We start from the raw sequence: 14403 nt of genomic DNA, 5'->3' as shown, positions 1-14403 counted from the left end.
AAAAATTTGGAGCAGAGCAAATACGGACCTCTAAAACAACATAAATAATACCAGCAAATATGCTGTGTAAAGAGGATCCTTAATACATGTATTGACTACCTTAGCCAAAAATTATAATAATGTTCATATTCTGTGTACAAATGTGATTCGCTGGTAGTAGATGCATTAATTAAAGAAATTGTTACATTAAAACTAATTATATAAAGTAGAATATAATCACTTTTCTTGTCAAAACCACTATAAGGCAAACATTTTAAGTCACAATTTACCTATTTTCTCGCAGAGATCCCCAGTATATCCAGTAGAACAATTACAAATGGCAGTGTTAGTGACCACATCAGAAATACATTGGCTGAAATGTTCACAATGTTTTGTCTGACAGGGTCCTCCTATTACAATAGATCAATCAAAAATAAGCATATTAATGATAAAATATTGAAAAAAAAATCCTTCATAGTTTCTTGTGGTTTAATCAAAGATAAATTGTTTGACAGTTATCAGTTACCTACTTTAGTATTAATTTAACAGCTCTTTCATAGAATTCAGATCTAACTTTACCTTTTGACTTGTCAACTGAATCTACTACCTCAATCACCAAACAGTGCTCTGTTCCTGGATAACTAGGCATGAAATATGGAATACAAATATGTGAGTTTCTCATCTTACAAAATTCGAAAAATCACATTCGCATTGTCCTGAATAGCATGAAAATAAAATACTTTCTAAAGTTAAAAAATATTAGAGATTCAGAAAGATATCTCTGAATGGAATTTCAGTGAAGATTGGGATGCTAAATGCAGGTTTGAAGCATTTAAGAAATTATTTTTTTTTCCATATATATTATATAGCATTATCAATTACTTTCTACATTTAAAATTTCTACGCGTGGTTTTATTTTATTTGTAGAATTTATAGCATGTACAAAGAAATACGAAAGAAAAATATATTCAGGCTTAGTGCAACGTTAATCCAATTTAAGCAAACTACATGATGATTTTTTTCTCTAGAAGAAATTATATCATTTAACATATAACTCACTTTTGTTGTACTGCTTTGAAACATAAATCTTGTTTTCCTATTTCTTTCTGCTGAGGAATGATGGTTATGTTCCCAAAACATGCACCATTATTTGGAGAACGTGGTGTAAAAACATGCAATATTTCCAAAGTAGTTCTCTCGGTCTGTTTTATTTTAGGACTACAATACAGTATGTATCTTTTTTATTGAACAGTGAAGTTTAAATAGGAATTTTATTCGCTTTACACGTTTTTCTCCAATTTCCAATAATTTGAGAGATTCTTGCTTGAAAATTTCTTACCATGGAGGATTCCAAGACTTTTCTGTAATTACCGGGACAAAGCAGGTCTTATTCACCATACATTTAATAACAGATCCATCTGGATATGAGGGATTGATGACGTTGTCTTTCACCTAAATATACAATAAATATATACAATTTGCTGCACCGAAGAAAACAGGCATCTGAGAATTCAAATTATTTGGGTAGAATTACTACAAAAGAGAATATGTATATGTGAAATGATAATTTTAGGTTTGTACATACAGTGTGAGGAGTTGCTGTTGTCTGTGGGGCTGAAATAAAAAATACAACTTTATATTTAAGTCCACATACACGATATTTAGCTATATTAGAAAAAAATATTAAAATTGACCGGTCGGCAGGGGATGCCCACTCCTCCATGGCACCTGATCCCACCTCTGATGATTAGAGGTCCGTGTTTGCTCTGCTCCTATTTTGTATTGTTTAATGGACTTTTGAGCTTGAATACTGTTCGTTATCTCCATATATTTCATACTAGTACTACATCTTTAAAACATACCAGAAGTGGTATGAATCTTTAAACAAACTTCATCCATGGTGACCCTGTAAGGAAATAACATAAAAAAATCAAAATTAGGTAGAAAATTAATACATAAAATATCGGGAATTTAAGAATTAGTACTATATGTATGAATGGTAGTTTTAATCAAGAAAATTGAAGGAAAAAGTAATATTACCCAACAGTATTTCGAGTCTGTACACACATCACTTCAGTACCGACTTGAGTTGGTTTGACACAAAAATGAGCAATCTTCGTATCAGTACCACTCAGCGTTAATGGACAAAGTTTTAAAGACGCATTTTTAGATCCAATTGCTAAAGATTTGCTATATCAAAAAAGAAACATGTACTAAGAAGATTGAATCAAAATATGAATTATATGATTAAGACATGATATAACTCAAATAAAAAGATTCATAGATCTGATTTTCTGTAGAATGAATATTATACATTGATAAATTCTGCCCAGAAATTGGCATCAGGAATTCACATGGCCGATTCAAGACGCAGTTGATATCGGTGGGTACACCAGTGTCCACAAATATAGTTGAATTCTGCAATAAAGATTGAAAACACTATAAAACATCATTTTTAATTTTTTATGAAACTGAGCAAGGAAAAAAATCTATTGTCATGAATATTGTAGAAAAATACGCTGGATGAACTAGACAAATCATTTTGAATTAACATACGCATGTTAATGTATGTGTGCTTAAATTTTTGTGTAAATTTTTGTGATGAATGAAGTACATTTTTTGTGGACTATAACTAAAGGACAACAAAGTATGTAAAACATCTTTGGAGAAAATAATTCATTTTATTATTGTACACAAAAATAACAATAAAATATGATAAAAATCATTTTTAACAAACAGTTTGCCTTCAGTCGTCTTGTGCATTTTAAACATCAATGCAAACTTAAAACATGATAATGTACTTTTATATACATGTATAGAATAATTCATTTTCATACGATTCGTTCAATATTTGTGAAAAATCTCATTTACAGAAGCTCTAAACACTAACAAAAAGTGTTGTTTTTTTAAGACTTGGAGAAAAATATATGAAGGTTTGCATATTGGGACTATTTAGTTCAATTTCAACATAGGGTACCTGCCATATTTCCGCAGATAAAATGTTTCAAAGTCAATGGAATATTCGTGAACAGAAATCACTGTTGTTTACTAAAATTGGGAATATTAATGGAAATAATAAATTTGATTACTTTCTCTTGGTCTAATATAATGTTAAGAATATTTTTAATATATTACAAATTGTGTGATAAACTGTAAATAACCTTTTTTCTTACTTCTAAGAGAACATTATTGTAACTGAATAAACTACCCTACAAGTAGAACTCTTTAGTGTGCAGTGTTTAGAGTTTCCTTAACACTTAAATAAAATAAGAAACAACTCACTTTTGTAATATTTGCAGAAGGATCTCTTGGTATTGGAATATGTGGAACTAAAAAGATGATAAAATTTTGTAAAATAACATTGATTTTATGACAATTCTAATTAATTTGAAACTTAATGAAAAATATCCCACCATGATTCTGACAATTCCGTCCACTTTTTCCCACCGGACAAATACAAGTGAAGGAGTGATCATTTGAAAAACAGTACCCTTTATTACAAGATATATGATGACAGTGGGAAGCTGAAATTAAAAAAAAAATATGCTCTTCTTATGAACAAATCTTTAAAAATAATTCTGAATATCATAATACATAAAATCGAAATACCGTACTTGTGGAATTAAGCGATGGATTGACAATGATGCATCTTTTCTCACTGGAACTGTAATAATATGTTTAGGAAAAAATTAGGGTTATATTCTTTCCAATGCAGCTAGATTTTTATCAATTTTTTTGCAAAACAGAAATGTGTTTTATTCAACATCTACTTTTTTGTGTATGTGGTTTTACTGTACATCTGTAGGATGCCTTGCATTATTGTAAAATATAATGAGACTTATACACAAGACTGAATGATACCTGTGGGTCCCAATACAAATCTTCTTAGTTTCTCCATGTTGTACTTTTGTAACAACATCTGTTACACAAAAATTGGGGTCAAAGCTAGTCACTTCTGTGTTTATAATGACTGTTCCCGATGTATGTGGTAGTTCCTTGGGGTGTTCACTGAATAAACAGCAATAGTATATGTCCAAGGATCGTAAAAATGAGATCGAATATATACATAAGGTGCGGTATTTATTAATAATTTGCGATGATTATTCCTTACCAATTACCACTGTTATCTTTTGAAGTATGTATCAGCAAATGACAGTCCGTGTTTTCTAAACATTTTACAGTAGAAGAATCAGGAATTGTTGGTTCTTGTATGCCCTGAAATAATATGTCATACGGGTTATTTTTTTCACTGTAACTTTTGTTATATTTTGAAACTGTATTCATATACAACAATGATAAAAGAATCGTGTAATTCTTAATACGTACAGCTGTAGGTGGCTTGGTAGGCGTTCCAGATGTAAAATTGACTTTAAAGCAAATTTCATCACCTTTTGAACTACAATCATATTAAACATGGCAAATTTTATCAGCTCTACCACCTTCACAATTTTTCTTCTTTTATTTTGAAATAAAACAGGAAATTAGTCATCATCAATAATAGTGAAAAAAAAAAAATTGCAATCAAAAGAACCACGGCTCAGCTGATTATTACCTTTTGTGAACAGTATTTATGCATATTTTACGTTGACCTTTCTTTGATGCTTTTAGTTTGATGTTTGTTTGATATGTAGTATTTGAATTCCCTGGAAATGTGTCTGTCCTTACAGGATGGATAACAAATGGACTGTCTGTATCGACTGTGGGGCTATGAAAAAAGAGCATCAATTTCGAAAATATTTAAAATCTTTACTAGATTTTAAAACCCAAGTAAGTTTTACAAATCAAAGTCAAAATTTTACTTTTTTAAACACTTTCCAATTTTTCTTGAGACATGATTAAATCAATTTTCTGATATAAATGATAGTGATGGTATCATGGAAAACACCTGAATCTTTGTAATATACTAAGGTGGTAATTATCTTACATGTCTCCAGGTGGACCAGTAACGATTAGAGGGACTCCACAAGGTGTGCTTATTGAACACTGTATTACATCGGGTATGGCAGTGTTCGTAAATATTGGAGCAGTGTTGTTTGGCTAAAAAGAACGGTAACAAATAGAAGTTAATCATGTGCTACAAATTGATTGATGCTTATAAATTGATGAATAATAATAATGATGATAAGAGTTCATCAAACGTAATAACATTATTTACCTTGCCCGTGTTTCCTTGGTTTATTAGGGGAGAAAATTGGCCTAAAATCAAAATATATGGTGTAAATATAAATAATATTGAATTCTGTATGTATCATATAAGAAAATAAAATGGCTGTAATTCGGGTAAGATTATACAAACTTTTCTGACAGTTGCTTCCTGCAAATCCAACAGGACATATGCATGTTGACTTGGAAATAGAGTTTGCTTCACAGCGTCCGTCATTGTAACAATGTCGATCTTGGCAAGGTCCACCTTACAAACATAAATACAGGAAACAGACGTTACATTTCATCTTGCAAACAAAAGCGCAGGGAAAACAATAAGTATATTCCATATTTTTATGAGCATGAAGGATTGAAAAAGTTGGAAAACTATGCTACGGAGCATACCAAATGTTTTATCGCCATTCGTCACCACCTGGATAACATAACATCTCTCACCCCCTGCTTTCCTAAAATGAATTAAAAGGGGGGGGGGGAAGCATTAAATCATTTATTATTATCTTATTACTAATTATGCGCGCATCATGCATGAAAAATAAAATATTTTTTAAAAACCTACTCTTCTTGTCTTGCCCTGATACACAGCGAGTGATTACCCGGTGCATTGGGTTTCACGGACAAATCTGTGTGACACACTGAATCGGATGCTGTAACCGTCTCTGATGTAAAATCATGAACATTTACTAATGAAGAGGTTGGCGTGTTTTCTATTCTTGGACTAAAATATTAAAGAAAGCATTTTAAGACATAAATATTACCATTTCTCTAAAATGATTACATTTTTTTATTGTTATGATTTTTAGGAGCCTTAAAGACCTTATTTCAATCCGTGGTATATAAATATCGAGTTAATTTATAAAAGAAAGCATACTTTCTTTAATTATTCCTACCAAGATTTTGATCCTGGTGTTGGTTTTGTTACAAGCTGTATATGACAGCTGTCCAGTGCGCTTTCACATTGTAATACTGTTCCATTTGGTAATGAGGGAGAGACTATTTCTGGTGTCATCTGTTTAAAATATTGTACTTTGTTGGCAGTATCCTATAAAGCAATCTATATAATGCTTCTGGGGATTTAATACTAAAAACGAGAGCTATCTGATAACCACTCAAAGATGCTGCTATTTTTATCAGTCTTTACAAATGCTAATGATATGTTAAAGTCGGCGATTGCGTGTTCGCTGAATGTGAAATAAGTAATATGTGGATGTGTAAACCATCGTCCAGATGTTCATTGAACAAATATATTGTTTAGAACTGGGTGTATTTGATTCAAAGTATGAAACAGAAGCGTCCTAGTAATTAAAATAAATTATACAGAGTTCTATAACAATACATATATATATATCATCACGTTGTTTTTATTTCATCTTTTAAAGATATTTAAGACTTTCCCCCCTAAACTTATACATGTAACTTACGACTGGCGCTGTTGTGGATACAGTGTTATCTGAAACACATTTTGTTCTGTTATGAATATCTTCCGCACAAATAATGCAAATATCAAAATTAGAAAAAAATATCGAGATGATGTATCTTGTTTGCAATGTTATTTACCTGGTATGATGTTAACGTTAACACAGATTTCATCAGTGTTCCTGCAAAAGTTGGTAAGACAAAGATAAAAGTACACGAATAATTGAAATAAAAAGTGCAATTACATATTGTTAGAAAAATGATTACGTTTTAGAATTTCTTGTTTGAACGCAGACGCGTCTTGTTCCAGTTTCTGATGGTGTGACATGGAATTGCGCAATGGACTGATTGACTGGCTTTGTAAGATCAACCAGATTAATTTGTTCAGGCTCAACTCCTTTATCCAAATGTCCAAAAAGGAGGGAACTCCTGGTTAAAAAAGGGATTCATTATAAATATTTCCACTGACAATAACAAAAAGACATTGTATCAAAATATAGAAATATATAATTCCCTTACTTATTCACTGGACTTCCATGCACGGGTATCATTATCGTGCAATCTTTGTTCAGCTGACACGTTATTTCTTTTGGTAACATTGTGTTCACAAATATTGGTGTAGACTGTCAAGAATGTTTATTTAAGAAATAGTTTGATGATAATTCATTGATTTGTTGGAAATGACAAATTTTTCTACAGATTCACTCACGTTTGAGGACTTGTTAGATGGCCGTGGTACTGGTATGGGTTTTGCTGAAATAAAACAGTATTTTTTAACATTTTTTTTGTTTGACCTTGTTTGTATTTTTAATTTATATCAACACTGTCTTCTGTATGGATATGTTCGTTCGTTTGTTTGTTCATAACCAGCTTTAAGTTTTTATCTAAAAAGTCCATTGAAGCAAACTTACTTGTGTTTTCACAATGTACTCCTTTAAATCCAACTTTGCATATACACACATATGAGGAAGTAGAAGTGGACTTACAATATCCATTAGCACCACAAGGTTTACTATTACACAGTGATTCTAAACAGATTTATTAAAAAATTATTATTAATCATGGAAAGTTCAAAGTTCATTTCACTGAAAAAAAACGCACAATTACATATTTTTCTGAACTCTTTTTTCACAATTGAGATTCTTACTTGTTAAATTTGTAACTGCATTCACAATTATACACCTTTTATCTGTAGATCTGTAATAAATAAGCAAAGAGAAAGGGAAATAATAATAAAAAATAAAATCTAGTAACCAGGCTCTTTTACTAATATTGTGTGTCTGGAAAAATCAAATTATCAAGGAAAATAAAATATGAAAAATAAAATTACATGTTGATGAAATGAAGCAATTATATTTTGAAAGAGAAAAGTAAAGCAAATATTGAATTGAAACATTCAACAAAACTAGTATAAAGCTAGAAAAATGTAGATATTCATAGTATATTAAAGATATGAACAAAGGAACGTACCCATTTACTTCAACACACAGTTTCTTTGTTTCCCTGTGTTTGGCAATGGTTGCGATATCTGTTACACACAAATTTTGATCAAATGTTGTCAAGCTAGTTTTAAGAATTGCAGTTCCAGATGAAAATGGGGCTTGTCTTGGGATTAAGCTAAAAATAATATAGGAAAGTCATTGATTCTGCATTGAACATTCATAAGAAGCACATAATCCACAGATTGTATTGTCGGGAAAAATCCTCATACTGTGAAGTAGGGTAGAGAAATCCTTTGAAAACTTTACACAAACAAATAGACTAAATAGTCAATTGATTTAGCAAATATATGATTTCATGTTCCATGATAAAAGAAATAATTATAATATTTTTAGACACATCTTAGTAATTTACATGAAAGTTCTCAAATCGATAATGTATGCATATTACTAAAAAAGTTGAAAGTACCAATTGCCATTGTTATCCTTTGGAGTATGCAGTAGCACGTGGCATGTGTTATTTTCTAAACAATTGACAGAAGACGTATCTGGAATTGTAGGTTCTTGAAAATTCTGTAAAAGAAAAACGTTTCCATATATTTCTTTCTAAATGGACAGGAATACGAAATACATAGCAGTGTTTCACCTATATCTCTACACACCAGGTGGTTTCCTGTTGACACTGTTGTAACTGGTGATGTGAAATTGACCCTAAAGCAAATTTCATCCCCTTTCTCTCTGTAATTCAAAACGTACTTTATATTTTGTAAAAACAAACAAACAAAAAAATCCCAAACAAACAAAAACACACTTTAATGAAAAAAGATACTACTAAGGATGTCAATATTTTGCAATGAACATTAAAACAAATATACTGAAAAAACAAACCCTGCACCCTCAACATTAAAATAATAATTTTTTGTTTGTTCAATAAGCTAGACTGTAGAGTTGCCATCTATTCATTATATCTAATTCCCATGGGTACCAATTGTGCCCCGTTATTAGCAGACCTATTTCTGTATTCATATGAAGCAGAACTTGTTCAAAATTTTCTACGTGAAAAGAAGAAAACACTTGCTGTGGCATTCAACTCGAACATTTAGATATACCGACGACGTATTGACAATTAACAATGGTCATTTCCTTTCTTATGTCGACACGATATATCCCAGTGAGCTTGAGATAAAAGATACCACAGTGTCTGACACATCTGTTTCATATTTAGATATTTTATTAGAAAAAGACGTATATGGTAATCTAACAACAAAGCTTTTTGATAAACGTGATGACTTTAACTTTTCAATCGTCAACTTCCCTTATTTATGCTGCAGTATACCCTTATCAACTGCATACGGGGTTTATATCTATGTTGATTCGATACGCAAGAGCATGCTCTACGAATGAACAATTTCTAAAACGAGGTAAGTTATTGACAAACAAGTTGATGAAACAAGAATATCAGCAGTCTCGTTTAAAGTCATCATTTCGTAAGTTCTATGGTCGATACAATGACCTTGTCAGCAAATACAACCTTTCATTAAATCAAATGCTGACTGACTTTTTCATACTAATTGTTAGACCATTATTTACACACTGATTTCCTTGATTTCCCGATCATGACAAGAACACACGGTGGTTGTGATCGGTCGGCAGGGGATGCTCACTTCACCATGGCATCTGATCCCACCTCTGATGTCTTAGAGGTCCGTGTTTGCTCTGCTCCTATTTTGCAAGATTTAATGGACTTTTGAGCTCGAATACTGTTCGTTATCTCCACATATTTCATCTAAATAAATTTCAGTCTGGCTATTCATTTGACTTTTATCATGTATGTTAAACAGAATCCTTATTGTGTACTGCTTATGTCTGAGGCATTGTCAAACCAGAAGTCAAAGCGGAATTATGAAGATACACATTGATAAAACTTGTGTTAAAGTATACCTGTTGTCTACAATGTGAGTACAAACAGTGTGAACTCCTTCCTTCAAACTGCTCATTTTTATATTTGTTTGAAATGTATCATTCGTCTTTCCTGGATACATAACTGTCCGTATAGGATGAGTGACCAAAGTGCTGTCAGTATCTACTTGTGGACTACAATAGATCAAGTGAGACTATGAGAACAATCTTTATGATGAAGTACTGTAATTTGTTCACTTCAAACATTCAACAGTTCATAACAGTTAGCTATATATAAACTAAAGTTTGAGTATAAAGTATACATACATATTTCCTGACTCCCCTTTTATTATTAAAGGAACACTACATGTACTGCCAGCTGAACATTGAATGATATCTGGAATAGCTGTGTCCGTGAAGATAGGCTTAGTAGTGGTTGGCTGATTTAAGAAAAAATACATCATATATTTTTTACTCAACAAGTTGTACTTGAAATAAGGTTAAGGCGAATCATTTCAACTTGATTGAAAAAAATTGAAAGAATTTACGAATATGGATGATTTCTATGGGTTTGAAAGTCAATTTTGTGTATTTGTGGATTTTGTGAGGATAACTAAACACAGAGACCCTTACCGATGTTGCATTTGATAATCTATTACATGTATATGTTTTATAACAGGTATTCTCAAGCCCTAAAGTTTCTCTGTCGATATATTGTTAATCTTGCTTGCGCACCGTTCCATACATTATTCCAATTATCAGTATTAATTTATTAACTTAACCTGAACCAGAAGTCTCTGACTCTAGCTCTATGATAAAGGAAGAAAAGTAGCATCTGGAGATAAAAAATTATGGCAATACCCATGCATAGAATTCTGTTCCTTGGTTAAAGCAATATGAATTGCATTTTTGAGAATTTTACTTTGCTGTTAAAATGTGCTGTTATGATAAATCTGTATGTAATTTAATCCTCTCTGATCATTTAGACTAAAATAAAATATTAATTTTTGAAAAAGAAAGATATCTGTACAATGGAAAGTATAGTATTATATAAGAAATCTATACTGTACAGGAGGACAATAATTTTGATTCAATCAAAGCTTGTAAATAGTTCTTCCATCGCAAATATGAACAAGAGGCCCATGGGCCACATCGCTCACCTGAGTAACTTTGGCCATGCTGTTCTTTACCAGATTTCCCCCCTCTTTATATACCTATTGTGGCCCTGCCCTACCCCCGGGGGTCATGATTTGAACAATTTAGAATCTACACTACCTCATGATGCTTCCAAATATGTCTCAGCTTTATTGGTGCAGTACTGGTTCTTGAAAAGAAGATTTTTCTTATAGATTTCAATGTAAAACTTGGATTCCCTATTGTGGCCCCGCCCTACCCCCGGGGGTCAAGATTTGAACAATTTATAATCTACACTACCCCAGGATGCTTCCATATAAGTTTCAGTATTTCTGGCCCAGTGGTTCTTGAGAAGAAGATATTAAAAGATTTTTCTTATGTATTTCAATGTAAAACTTGGATTCCCTATTGTGGCCCCGCCCTACCCCCGGGAGTCATGATTTGAACAATTTAGATTCTACACTACCCCAGGATGCTTCAATATAAGTTTCAGCTTTTCTGGAACAGTGGTTCTTGAGAAGAAGATTTTTAAAGATTTTTCCTATATATTTCAATGTAAAACTTGGATTCCCTATTGTGGCCCCGCCCTACCCCCGGGGGTCATGATTTGAACAATTTAGAATCTACATTACCCCAGGATGCTTCAATATAAGTTTCAGCTTTTCTGGCCCAGTGGTTCTTGAGAAGAAGATTTTTTAAGATTTTTCTTATGTATTTCAATGTAAAAATTGGATTCCCTATTGTGGCCCCGCCCTACCCCCGGGGGTCATGATTTGAACAATTTAGATTCTACACTACCCCAGGATGCTTCAATATAAGTTTCAGCTTTTCTGGCCCTGTGGTTCTTGAGAAGAAGATTTTTTTTTAAAGATTTTTCCTATATATTTCAATGTAAAACTTGGATTCCCTATTGTGGCCCTGCCCTACCCCCAGGGGTCATGATTTGAACAATTTAGAATCTACACTACTTCAGGATGCTTCAATATAAGTTTCAGCTTTTCTGGAACAGTGGTTCATGAAAAGAAGATTTTTAAAGATATTTCTTATATATTTCAATGTAAAACTTGGATTCCCTATTGCGCCCTACCCCCGGGGGTCATGATTTGAACAATTTATAATCTACACTACCCCAGGATGCTTCCATATAAGTTTCAGCTTTTCTAGCCCTGTGGTTCTTGAGAAGAAGATTTTTAAAGATTTTTCTTATGTATTTCAATGTAAAAATTGGATTCCCTATTGTGGCCCCGCCCTACCCCCGGGGGTCATGATTTTAACAATTTAGAATCTACACTATCCCAGGATGCTTCCACATAAGTTTCAGCTTTTCTGGCCCAGTGGTTCTTGAGAAGAAGATTTTTTAATGACCCCACCCTATTTTTGCCTTTTCTTGATTATCTCCCCTTGTAAGGGGACTTGGCCCTTTATTTTAACAATTTACACTCCCCTTCACCTAAGGATACTTTGTACCAAGTTTGGTTAAAATTGGCCCAGTGGTTCTTGAGAAGAAGTTGAAAATGTGAAAAGTTTACAGACGGACGGACAGACGGACGGACGGACGGACGGACAGACGGACGGACGACGGACAACGGGTGATCAGAAAAGCTCACTTGAGCTTTCAGCTCAGGTGAGCTAACAACACATTCTTTTTCTGTCATTGAAATAGTTAACTACAATATTTGCAACAAAAATTACCGACATCAAATAATGTAGCCCTCTTTTTTTAAGAAGCTTTACTGAAGTCAGAAAAAAATTATGAGGATTAGCATTTTGAAATAATTTCACAGAATTTCTTATTCAAGTAACCAGTGCATCACAATAAAATTATTCATAAACATGAAAATCCAATACACATGATTATATATCTTATTAGAGTCTTGAATTTTTGAAGCTATTTTCCAGTAACAGATTTCTCTCTAATTTTTAACACTGAATTTAAAGTCTAAATCTCTTACTACCGTTACTCCAGGGAGTGTTGGTGATATGCTGATAACTAAAAACAGAAAAAATGTCTTCACTTAAAAATCTTCAAACAAAGCTAACATGCAAATAAAAAGATTTATGAAAATTGCAAAACCGTGTATTGAATTATTTTAATTTTTTTTACTTTGTGATAGGCAGTTTGTATCAGAATATCCGACAGGACAGATACATTGAGAGGTTAAAGACACAGGGTCAGCTTCACATCTTCCACCATTATGACAATGTTTTTGCTGGCAAGGACCACCTAAGTAAATAAATTTTATTTAAAAAAAATTATTATGTCCTAACCGTAAAACATGCCTTCAGATTGCTAAGATATTGAAGCAATGATCCTTAACGATAAAATCTTCATAGTAACTTTTTTTGAATTACCTACCGAAGGTCTTGTTGTTACTGGTGACAACCTGGACTGTGTAGCATCTGATATCCCCATCTGCACTGAATTCGCAAAATAAAATTTAAAAAAGTAGATATAATGTATGAAATAGAAAATCAAATTAAAACATTACAGAACATTCAATATTTCAGAGAAATACAGTTTCCAAATTATTTTCAACATGTACGTTTTATTTTTGACTCTGACACATAGGGTATGATTTCCTGGTATTTCCGGTTTTACTGACAGATCCACGTGACACAGTAATGATCCCTGACTATTTTCAGATGAAAATGCAAAGGTATTAGATATGGAAGAAGAAGCCGTGTTTTCAACATCAGGGCTGCAAAAGAAACCAATATAAATTATGCCAATGACTTTTCTTTACCAGATGACTTCTTAATAGAGTTGTCATTCTTGAAAAGCAGACCTTGAGAAGTAAAAAGAAGATTGCATTGTGGAAAATAATGGAAATTAAGCATGTAATTAGCATACTTGTATGCGACAGAACTTATTTTCTACAGTATGATAATTGCTATATTATTCGTACCATTTGTTTGAACCTGGTATTGGTGTTGTGTAGAGAGGTACGTGACAACTTTTCTCTCCATACTCGCATTGAAGAACAGTGCCATTTGGCATTGAAGGTGAGGCTATTTTTGGTGACATCTATAATTCAATAAGGAAATTTGATATTTAACACTGATATTCATGGTTTTCTAATCAACATTCCTATACACAACTTGACCGAGGGAGGAAAAAAAACACTCCTAAATTACCCTCAGATTCGGCCAATACAGGAATGATCTATATGAGATTAAATAAAATGTGGAAGATAGACTTTTCAACAACAAAAAATTAATGAAATATATAAATTGATCTATGGTGCTCAATGAACACAGGTATCTGTGTGTATCTGTGTTGTATAGAGAGATTTCCCGCACAGAAATAATCAAATTACCCTTTCAAACCTAATTCCCAGAATAGCATTGGACCTTGTTGATGTATTTCAAAACTGTC

The 14403-nt window shown here is 32.5% G+C and overlaps 1 protein-coding gene across 1 annotated transcript in view; it reads right to left on the bottom strand.

Annotated features, from left to right (window-relative positions):
* LOC133182814 (uncharacterized) overlaps nucleotides 1-14403 on the bottom strand; it is a 70765-nt gene that overhangs the window by 1416 nt on the left and 54946 nt on the right. The window contains exons 92-128 of the mRNA XM_061317659.1: nucleotides 13934-14052; nucleotides 13571-13726; nucleotides 13384-13445; nucleotides 13132-13251; nucleotides 12980-13017; nucleotides 10221-10333; nucleotides 9936-10088; nucleotides 8657-8732; nucleotides 8464-8567; nucleotides 8026-8172; nucleotides 7703-7752; nucleotides 7467-7583; nucleotides 7265-7308; nucleotides 7075-7178; nucleotides 6823-6984; nucleotides 6697-6737; nucleotides 6030-6165; nucleotides 5699-5857; nucleotides 5527-5588; nucleotides 5276-5389; nucleotides 5135-5175; nucleotides 4904-5016; nucleotides 4532-4684; nucleotides 4306-4375; nucleotides 4091-4194; nucleotides 3841-3987; nucleotides 3594-3643; nucleotides 3393-3503; nucleotides 3262-3308; nucleotides 2294-2397; nucleotides 2020-2169; nucleotides 1842-1885; nucleotides 1565-1593; nucleotides 1319-1431; nucleotides 1039-1197; nucleotides 559-620; nucleotides 270-389 (exon numbers count right to left, since the gene is read on the bottom strand). Coding sequence (XP_061173643.1) covers nucleotides 270-389; nucleotides 559-620; nucleotides 1039-1197; nucleotides 1319-1431; nucleotides 1565-1593; nucleotides 1842-1885; nucleotides 2020-2169; nucleotides 2294-2397; nucleotides 3262-3308; nucleotides 3393-3503; nucleotides 3594-3643; nucleotides 3841-3987; nucleotides 4091-4194; nucleotides 4306-4375; nucleotides 4532-4684; nucleotides 4904-5016; nucleotides 5135-5175; nucleotides 5276-5389; nucleotides 5527-5588; nucleotides 5699-5857; nucleotides 6030-6165; nucleotides 6697-6737; nucleotides 6823-6984; nucleotides 7075-7178; nucleotides 7265-7308; nucleotides 7467-7583; nucleotides 7703-7752; nucleotides 8026-8172; nucleotides 8464-8567; nucleotides 8657-8732; nucleotides 9936-10088; nucleotides 10221-10333; nucleotides 12980-13017; nucleotides 13132-13251; nucleotides 13384-13445; nucleotides 13571-13726; nucleotides 13934-14052 — 3694 coding nt within the window. The remainder of the gene's footprint in view (nucleotides 1-269; nucleotides 390-558; nucleotides 621-1038; nucleotides 1198-1318; nucleotides 1432-1564; nucleotides 1594-1841; nucleotides 1886-2019; nucleotides 2170-2293; nucleotides 2398-3261; nucleotides 3309-3392; nucleotides 3504-3593; nucleotides 3644-3840; nucleotides 3988-4090; nucleotides 4195-4305; nucleotides 4376-4531; nucleotides 4685-4903; nucleotides 5017-5134; nucleotides 5176-5275; nucleotides 5390-5526; nucleotides 5589-5698; nucleotides 5858-6029; nucleotides 6166-6696; nucleotides 6738-6822; nucleotides 6985-7074; nucleotides 7179-7264; nucleotides 7309-7466; nucleotides 7584-7702; nucleotides 7753-8025; nucleotides 8173-8463; nucleotides 8568-8656; nucleotides 8733-9935; nucleotides 10089-10220; nucleotides 10334-12979; nucleotides 13018-13131; nucleotides 13252-13383; nucleotides 13446-13570; nucleotides 13727-13933; nucleotides 14053-14403) is intronic.

This window comes from Saccostrea echinata, unplaced genomic scaffold, assembly GCF_033153115.1.
Source record: "Saccostrea echinata isolate AGI-Se365-2 ecotype Australia unplaced genomic scaffold, CSIRO_AGI_Sech_v1 ptg000009l, whole genome shotgun sequence".
Taxonomy (NCBI): Eukaryota; Metazoa; Mollusca; class Bivalvia; order Ostreida; family Ostreidae; genus Saccostrea; species Saccostrea echinata.
The sequence above is the reverse complement of the archived record's forward strand: the minus strand, read 5'-3'. Positions and strand labels throughout refer to the sequence as shown.